Below are 10,294 nucleotides of genomic sequence, written 5' to 3' on the forward strand. Positions count from 1 at the left end.
GCCTTTTTATAATTGCGGAATGAATTTATGCTTCAGACAGTCGGCAGACGAAGAAGCAAAGAAACACTTTTCAAGTTCAGAATTCATATCCATTGCTCCATTTATTTCTTTAATATTTTCTACATAATTATTTTCTGTTTAATAATAACATTGTATTCAGATCAATGAATGGCATTCGATAGAGATTAATGGATATATACATGGTGTTTTTTTTATTCCAGATTTTTCCAGTGCGGATGACCTTACGAATCCGGAGTACGCAAAAGATTTGGGAACAGCAATGATGGGCGACCTTGGCGAATTATTCCCATCGGACGACGCCCTAAGACAGGGTCTGGACCCCATCGACGTAGACGGATTACAAATGCTCACCGACCCAACGATGGTCATATCGGATCCAAGCGCCGAAGCCCATTTTAGATTAGATCGACTTTAAAGCGATGAGAGAGAGAGAAAGAGAGAAAAAAAGAGAGAGAAAGAGAGATTTTACTCATTTGCGATCACGCATTGACTATACATACATATGTTGTGTAGGATAAAAGCGTCATGTCCTAGTGTCACGATTAATTCTTAAGACACTACGACTAATAGGATAAAACTTCTTAGATTCTGATATTTTTTCAGTGAATCCTAAAGCCATACTTGCCCGTGCATTTTTAAATCAAACTTTTCTTATTCTATATTCTAGTGTGTACATATAAATAAAAAGCTAGACACCAAGATTTTTACTTTTAACGAACAATCGACTTGTGATCTATTGGGTAAAGTTCTTCTCTAATTGATTCTTTTTTTATCCATTCTCGAAGTTTTATCAATCAGTAGTTTTCAAAGATTCACTGAAAATTTTTCAGGTGTCTTAGTACGGGCCCGTTCGTGATAAATTGTTAATTGAAGATTAAGTAATACAAATCTTTATTAACCCTTTTTTTATTTTATACTACTTTGTATATTGTATCATATATGATCTCTAAGAAGCACAAAACAAAATGTTTACTGATTTTTACATGCTTTTGTAATACGCGATTCTAGTAATGTATAACCTGTCGTTTATACAAGAATAACACTAAGGTGGGTCCGCAATTGAGCACGATTGCGCATGAGGAAAGTCTAGACAGACTGCAGAGTGAGTACTCAATTGTTCGACTGCCCGTACATTCGAAACCAACGACCACACTTGCACGATCATTCTGCGTTGGCTTGTCTCGTTTGCAATTGCGTTCAAGTGCGTAACAGGCTTTAGATACATGACTCGATTTTGCTCTTTCAGCAAAGAAGCAAGAGTACATAAAAGTCGCATAAAGACAAAGAAAAGAGAGAGGGGGGGGGGGGAGAAAATAAAGGTAACTTCCGGCGTACATGGGCGCCGACATTAATGATAAACTTTGTACAAATTATTTTCTCTTGTTTATGCTGTTCATTTATCAACGGATCGTTTACCGTTTTCTTCGATCTTCTTTTTCGATCAGTTTTCACGGAGGACGCGACGTTTTAAACTTTTCTGGCATATTCACCGAATCATCCACAGAAAGCTTTGAATCTTATGCCATTGCTGTAATTTTGGGGAGCGCAGTGCGGTTAGTTTTTGACAGTACGGACAATAAGTTGCATTGGTCGTATCATAGACAAAATTTTTCTAGCGAATATTTGGCGCGATGGGACCTATTTGTGTATACAAGAGACCTCTTGGTTTATTTAAACTTCTATTAGGAGAGTATCAATGTTTTCATTCGCCACTATTTGGAATTATATTTGTGTTAAATTTAACGATGCCTCTTCACACCTCTTGCCTTCAGAGTTGAATTATTCAAATGTAATTGAATCATTGATTAATTTGATCAACGATCATTCGGATCATTGTAATAGTGCCCTAAAGGTGGAGAGCTTATTTGTATTGTCCGTTAACGCATCAGACTTGACTTATTGTTCATCGATGTTACGCGTAGCGAGTGCGGCAAACTGTGTAAGGCTAAAGAAAGATGGAGAAATGTATAATTGAACGCGTTTACCCTCCGCGGCTGTCAATTGTTTTTTGAAAGTAATATTCTATACTTTATATACATTGACTAATTAATCCAGAAACGGAATTAAGGCTAATCGATTAAGTGTACAATATATTATATAGGAATGGAAGAAGAACTACGCTTATATCTGTACACACAGAACGTACGTAGCGTACTATAACTTTCCGAATATCATTTAGAAGAAGAAAGCAACAAAGAAGAGAAGAATGAAGCGGAGCTGCTAATAATAAATAGAAAAAGCGTGCGTGAAGAAAAGACCTTGAAAATCTGCGGACTCAAACCGCAGTACATTTGGATGTACTAAATACATTCAGAGTGATCTTTCAGTACGAAACTGAAATTTTATTTCAACAGAATTTTACTTTTCGACTGTTACTACGCTTCAATATTATTACAATTAAATTTTTATTCGAACGTTATCGCGTAAACTTATCACATTAATGAGACTCGAATATTTAAATATAAATTATATTAATATTGCTGTGATGCATTGCAGCTATTCACAGAAGCACAGAAAAGAAGTACTTTGTTTATGATGCATATATATATAAAGATAAATATATATATATAAATATTGTTTGTACGAATACAATGTATAACACTGTTTTCCATAGAGTTATAAATTTGTTATAGAAAGCAAAGAAATTCTATAAGAGTTCGTAAAGATTCAATAACTTTATAAAGAATAGTTCGCCTATTTAAAAGTATTTATTTGGAATCTATGCATACTCTCTGCAGCACTCTCGGCACAATTCCGTGAGTAATAAAAATGCAGAAATGCTTGTTGAAGGGTTTAAAGAATATTTTATGTCTAATCTAATTTTCTGCACCAGTCGTAGTAACGAATAACAGTATATCGAGTGTACTGCCTGTTGTGCCTAAGAATGAAAGAAGGCTTAACGAGAGATACGTTTGTTGTCAGCACGGCATAAAAATTGTAAATCTTGAATATCGAGTATCGCCCGAACGATTGTCCCATACAAAATGAATAATTCAATCACGTTCGCTTTGAATCTTGAAACTTTTGTAACACCAAGAGACTATTATTCTTGGTGAATCCTGTATTATTCATCTGGTATGAACGAGAACATTGGGATATTTGATTAGAAAAATATGAACATTTTGATATCAGCCTATAGTCACGAGAACTCGATGGTACCGTAACTGTTCTATTTGACAGAGTTTGTAAATAATATGAAAGAAGAACAAAGCGACAATTTCTGTATTAGTCAATCTCCTGAAAATATTTCGTGTCATTGCATACCGATTTATTCTCTCGTCGTTGTCAAGGTGTTTGCACCTGGATGTTGAGTCTCACGTAGCACACATTACCAAGAACATTTGAAACCTTTTTAACGAGTAATAATGACCTTTAATACTATAAACCTTCTGGAATCTCTCTCAGTGTAAGATTATCATCGATCTCAGCGTCGTTCTTTATTAATCCAATTTGCAGTTAGCTTAGCGCGTAAATAGGTCGAGTCCAGAAATGATTAGCCCATCTGTGTGTGTTACGCCGTACTCTCAAAGGGTGTCTCATGAAAACGCGTTGAATTTTAAACGGCGATAAGCGAGCACCTCCAATCGATAAAGTTGCTTTTATACATCCACTGCGTCCTGCGTATAATATTGTTATTATCTTGATGCAAAGACAGAGCGAGAGCGAGAGCGAGAGAGAGTGAGAGTGAGAGTGAGAGTGAGAGAGAGAGAGAGAGAGAGAGAGAGAGAGAGAGAGAGAGAGAGAGAGAGAGAGAGAGAGAGAGAGAGAGACTGTCACGAGTCTTGATAGTTTTCAACTGCGTACGTGCGTAAGAATTTCTTTGATCGGGAACGGCACAATGATTATCAGCAGCGAATACTTTGACGAGCGATACTTAAGATAATTTATAAGAATGTTTATAAAGACTTAAGGATCCTATTGTACGTCCGGTGTTTGAACATCACCGATGTCCCGTGAGAAGAGTTGGCCCGATCGGATGAATAATCCCCTCAATACGATCTTTCCTCTCGTAAAGTCTCGTCGTATTTTCGTTCTTTCCTCGTTCCTTTGCCTCAGCGCAAAACAGGTGCCAAAGCGCGTTAATATTCATCGTAGATTGTAAGGTAGTACCGTCGATTCGTGTAATCGTGCAATATAAACCGTATGTAACATGATTGTCCAGCGTTAATCTTTAAGATTTAAAAAAGTGAATCAATAATAATAAATACATTCACGAACACACGCGCGTTTTAAAAACACGGAGCTCGTGACGTCAATTTATTCGTAATCGCTTTTCGAGCGAGTCAAAGTGATTTATAAAAGACATGCGGATTTTCTTGCTTTCTTTCTTCTTCATAGTACTTAAATAAAATTATATAGCGATCATTGCGAATTAATCATTGTCGTAGGAGTAAAATCATAAGGTATTCCGCGATTCATGAATTTGTCGCACTAGTTTCACTTTGTCGCGGGATACCAGCGACACATAGTAGATATACAGTACACACACACACACACACACACACAGGGACACACAGGCGAGATTACGATTCTTTCGCTACGAAAAGACAAAAAGATTTTAATCGGCGCGACCAAATTTTGCAAGCTTTTCTCTCTTCATATCCCGAGTGTAGAGGGACTAAAAGAATATATCGACATTTTATCACGCTTTAAGCGGGATCGAGAAACTTTGATTTCTTATTGCGGCAAGTCCTGCGAGGGCCCTCGTGCGATTTTGGACTTTTTAAGCCCTATCGACCCTCCCTCGTTCCCTCACGCTCTTTTATCTCTCTCACAATTTTGAGAAATTTGCTATATATATATATAACGAATCTATTGGAGATCTTTTTAAAATCACTCGATATATACCCTTTGATTGTCAATTGCAGAAATTCGAATTTAAGAGTCGATGGGTACGAATGGGTCGATCCATCAGAATTTTTAGGCTATTCGATATCATTGTGTCGACCTTTTTTCATTCTATTTAGGAAATAAGATTCGTCGACGAGAAGGTAGAGTGGCGCCCATATCCGCTGCATCGCGCGATTCCGGATGAAACCATAATGGGAAAATGAAAGCAAACATGCGCGATAATAATAGGCAAAAGTTGAAAGCGATCGCGATGACCAGGGAAACTCGCATTGTACGTTTCGAGAATACCGAAGCAACCGGAAATGACGCGGTGGGCTTCGGTATTGGTAGAAAATCTTGTAATATTTTGTATATAGCCATGTTATTGTGGTAAAAAAACAAAACTACCTATTATAAATAATATTATATTAATACTGTAATGCCGTTGCGTTGTTGTACTATATTATTATGAACACCATTTCTCAAACATCGATTTTTTTAAATAAAAGAAGTCTCTTTCGATACACACTTATATTATATATATATGTATGTATATGTATATATACATATATAGCGTAGCATATCTTTAACAGCATCGGTCGAAATATTTCTTAGTAGCGTTCCTAGAATATTACAAAGTGACGAATACTTTTCAGCAATACATATATACCCGATACATCATTGCAATATGTAATGCCAGTTCATGTGCACTTTTACAGCCAAAGAGTCGAGGAGAGGGGGCCTCATTAACGCATCACAAGTGCACATCTACGTGGGATACATAAATGCGCGTTAGCTGCAAAAGTGCAGAAACTGGCAACGCTGATTGCAAGTCTGATGCTGCTAGAGATACATATATATATATACACATATATATATATATACACCATATAACAATAATAAGCTAATTCCGTCGCAAAATCCATTGCACCGGGCGATCTCATGAACGTAAGTACAATTCTTTTTTTTATTCCAAATTAACATCGGCAAGAAAAAGATAGATAAAGCATAGAGATTCGAATGGAGATAAGCTCTACATTCTATTTCGTTGAATCTTCCTCTCTTTGTATTTCGAAATCTATAGATCGTAATCGCTCGATCTTCCGCGCACGCCTAATCACACTTACTCATTGTCAGACACTAAGTTTATATTTATGTAATAACGCGTATCATTGTCTATTAGGATTTTACTCTCTACGTAAGATTCATTATTGTACATAAATTGTTTGATATTGCTGTAAAGTAGTGTGGCTAACGATAAGCGACAATGGATTGTATGATAGGGTAATGGGGTTACCTTCCTCCTCGTATAATGTATAAGCGCACAAAGGTTAACGATCTATGTGTCTTCTTCGTGTTTCATCGTATCTTTATTATTAAAAATCTTGAACGTTTACAAGCGTATCTGTATTGCCTAGAAATTTCACAGGGCCGTCCGGCTTTGAGCGAGGAATGCGAAAAATCCAGAAAAATTCCCATATACCAATAACAACATATTTCTTCCTCAACCATTTTCATTCTTCTCGTCCTTTCCATGCTCTGCATTCTTCGAGCTTCGATCTAGATCGACTAAGCCGGTTCGTCGGGCCATTTTCAAAAATCCATTTAAAAAACCTGTTTTCGTCGATTGGCAATCCAATAATTGTTCATCCGTGACTGCATGACGAGGACGAGTCAAATCATTCTGAAATCGATTGCATAGACGATATTTCGCTTGATAAACGTCAAGCCTGCGAGTCGTGCGAGTTCCATTGTTTCCCGCTAGTAATCAATCATTTTTTTCTAAACTTTTCAGAAATTCGAAAACAATCAAAAGTATAGAGTTGTCGCTCGATTACAAAGAAACGAAAACAATAAAAAATAAATTGGGAAACGAACTGCGCGAACGCGTTTGTACGTTTATATATGTGTTTAATGTGTGTGCGTGAGAAAAGGCAATGGAAATTCGAAGATTGTATTTGCCAGCGCACACATGTACTACACGTACAAAAAAGCAGAGTCACGTTGGGGAGCTACGTACCAAAAATATAAGAGCTAAGGAATAAAATTGGAAATGTTTTATATCCTCTCGACGATATACGGCCAACGTATATAAAATATATACATATATAAATAAATATAAATATAATTTTAGAGATTTTAGGGCTAGGAGTTTAGATATCCACTTTTGTCAAGAATTTATATATTATTGAAAACTAGACGATATTAAATCAACGTTCAATCTTCGACTGTCTTGTATTATTATGCGAAATAAATCCCTACTTCTACTTATTCATTTATTTAAAAAAAAATGGTAAGTCTGCTTATGACAGTTTTAAGATGATATGTATTTTTTTAAATATAAATTTCCATATAATTATATACCTAGTATATATGTATACTCTCTAGCTCCAGGTTATAATATACATATTTTATTAAATTCATTGGATACTATTTATGACAAATACACTTTGCTACTAATTGTAAAGCATATATATGTCGAGTATAAAACTATCGTATGTAAAAAATCTATTAATAAATCGTCTACCTGATAAGGGGTTTTGGGGAATTACAAGAATTATCAGATTTAGAGGAAGATCACGTTGGCTGGAGAACGCGTTTGATTCTTTTAAATCTAGCCAAGGCACTGTTTGATTCTCCACCCTGAAGACCACCGAAGGCTTCTCTGTATTCATTCGCCAACAGTGGATTCAACTCCTGAGAACTTCCGGCCAAGGAAGCCAAATTCGTATCGATTGAATTCTGGAGAGAGGATCCAGCAGCGTTGATTGACGAAGCCTACCAACACATTGTGTTTTTATCCTCACTAAGATTACATGGACCAATTACCGACGCGAAGGTAAAGAGGGAACCAAGGGCAGATTAAATCATTTCATCTTCTTCCACGGTTGGCAAATAAAAATTCTTTAAAATTGGAATTTATTGGTGATTCTGCAGCATTGTAGAATTCATCGTTATTTCTATCATAGTGGTAAGAATCTTGTGAAGGTAAAGGTAGATTTCTCAATCTCTGTCCTCCCCCTCTTCGCCTTCGTCTTTCTCTTTTTAATCTTACCTTTCCTAAATTTCCACTTGGATTGTTAAATCTAACGTTCTCGCGATCTGTCATTAACAACGGTGCTCCAATTCTCCTCCTCCGCCTCCTCCTCCTCCTTCTCCTCCTACGTTTTCTCCTGTCGCCATTGTTGACTAAGTATGCTTGACGAGGTTGCTCGCGTTTCTTAATCGGTACCTTAGCCAAATGGTTGGAAGTCCTCCTGAATCTCTCAGGGACCGATCTTCTTCTCGATTTCCCATTGTCCAGATTTCTCTCATTCAACCGTCTAACATTACGTTTGATTTGTCTCTTTGCTCTTCTCTGGCTATTCTCTTCCTCGTTACTTTCTTGCCTCCCAATATTGTCATCTTGGCTATCTCGAAGGGCTTCCCTTTTCAAACGTGTCTTCCCATCGTTTGTCAGAGAACAATCTTGCTGGATCGAGTCGATGGGTCCATCCTCTCTCAATTGAAAGTTTTCGCGAATACCAGGGGCTTCTTGAACCTTTAATCGATCCGTCTCATTATCCGTTTCTTCGTTTATTTCATCCCCTTTCTTATTCGCCCCACTCTCCTCCTTCACTTTATCTCTCTCCCTTTCCACCCCATTTTCTTCAACCGTTTTCGTCCTTTCTTGATCATTCTTCGAATCACCGAGGATCGCTACCAATTCCGAATTATTTACCAATTTTTCAGATTCACCTTTCTCCTCGTTAAGATCAGATTTCCGAGCGAGTCCAGATTTTTCATTTACACTCGATATTGATTCAGACTGTTCCTTGTCAAGTCCGTTTGTATTTTCAGATTTCTTACTTTCGGATTCTCGTTCGAAATTCGATAAATCTTGAGAAGCTGGATTGTAACTCTTCTCCTCGGTTTCTTTTTCTAGTCGCTCTGCAGAATCTTCGTTAGATCTTTTAATCCTAGCAGGGGAAGAATTTTTGTCACTATCGTCGCTCTTAGATAAATCAGCTTTGGAATTAGAATTGTCGTCATCCTCATCGACGTGGCCCTCCAGCTCATCGAATTTAGCATTGTTCGCTTCGATTTCCTGAATTTTTCGCCTCTCCTCTATTTCCCTTTTAATCTCTTCCTTGATGGAATCAATTCTTTTCTGAATCCGCTCTTGTATCTTCTTGTCGTACTCCGCATCGGAGTTGTCGATGGTGTTTTTCCCAGAAACTTTGTCTTCTCCCGAAGAAGAGGAGGAAGAAGATTTGCTTAAATCCAAAGGAGCTTTTTCCTCATCCGTCGCAGCTCCCTTATTGCTAGATGATGTCTCTTGCAACTGCTCCTTAACTGCCTCCTTTTCACGAGATTCGCCAAGATCCTCTTTCCTCGAATTTGCATTTTCATTGGTATTTCCCCCGACCCTCTTCTTCTCAGCTTCCTCAACGTTCTCATTGGAATTTTCGTTGGCCACGCTTTTACTGCTCTCCTCACTTTGAGCATCATCCTTCTTATTAGATGATTTTTGACTTTCATCCCGTTTAACACGAACGTCTCCCTTGCTGACATTCTCATCCTGCTCCTCCCCCTCCTCATCCTCCTCTTCCGGAGGATCAAATTCCCGTAAGGACGACAAATCATCGGCTAAATCACGATCGGCGTTCTCCACTTCCTCGTAGTCTTCAGCCTTGATGATGGCTCCCCTTTTCACAACATCCTTCGCCTCAAAATCATCGTACAAGCTCATTCTTTCCTCCTGATCGGCGAACCTCTCCATTTGTCCACCAGCTCTTAGAAAAGCCTTTCGAGAATCGCGATTCTCATTGGACAGTCGTGCCGACTCGTCCTCCTCGTCATCCGGATAATCAACATCCGACGACTCCAATGACCTTTCGGAATTCACCCGACCGTCTGCCGACTTTGATTCCAAACTGTCAGCATTCACTGCACGCTTCTTCTCTACTTTATTGTCTTCAGATTTCACTGTCCGACTATTCTCTTTATCCACTATTCGCTTTACCCTCGAGTGTCTCGACGTATCGTCCGAATCAGCCATCTCAGACGGGAAGCTCTCCATTAATCGCGACAGAGACTCGGTTAATTTCGGCTGCTTATCTCCCAAATTTTCGGACAGTCGACTCTTCCTCACGTCCGATTTATCCACATTCTTAAATTTCTCATCTTTTCTCGCCATATTTAGCAGACGATGCGGTAAAACATGGTAAGGTCGGTGATAGTGAAAATTTGACAAATTGCCTGTATTATTTTTCATAAATGAGTTAACCTGATAACAATCCGACCACTGATAACAGATCATCATTGAGAGGACCAACGCGCCACTCCAGTGGTGTTGATATTCCCGCGTCATGGCGTCAGAATGAGCTCATCTCACTCCGAACAAAACCCCCGCAGCGGTGTTTAAGTAAAAATTTATATTAATTCCACATTAAAAAGTGTA

At 38.1% G+C, this 10,294-nt stretch overlaps 2 protein-coding genes across 8 annotated transcripts in view; one reads left to right on the forward strand and one right to left on the reverse strand.

The window, feature by feature from the left end:
- Nucleotides 1-5,373, forward strand: part of LOC136779574 (CREB-regulated transcription coactivator 1-like) — a 43,612-nt gene extending 38,239 nt beyond the window's left edge. For all 7 annotated transcript variants that reach the window (XM_066737220.1, XM_066737229.1, XM_066737236.1 and 4 more), the window contains one exon: nt 222-5,373. In XM_066737220.1, the coding sequence (XP_066593317.1) occupies nt 222-436 (215 nt within the window). In that variant the 3' untranslated portion in view covers nt 437-5,373. The remainder of the gene's footprint in view (nt 1-221) is intronic.
- A 2,635-nt stretch (nt 5,374-8,008) lies between these two features.
- Nucleotides 8,009-10,030, reverse strand: LOC136780439 (protein starmaker-like; the record flags this gene model as incomplete). The annotated part of the gene is made up of 1 exon (XM_066738798.1): nt 8,009-10,030. A coding segment is annotated over exon 1 (2,022 nt), but the record flags the coding sequence as incomplete, so codon positions are not given.
- Between the last annotated feature and the right edge of the window lie 264 nt (nt 10,031-10,294).

This window comes from Prorops nasuta, unplaced genomic scaffold, assembly GCF_024137725.1.
Source record: "Prorops nasuta isolate Cenicafe-Biocafe unplaced genomic scaffold, Cenicafe_Pnas_1.2 PNAS00002, whole genome shotgun sequence".
Classification (NCBI taxonomy): domain Eukaryota; kingdom Metazoa; phylum Arthropoda; class Insecta; order Hymenoptera; family Bethylidae; genus Prorops; species Prorops nasuta.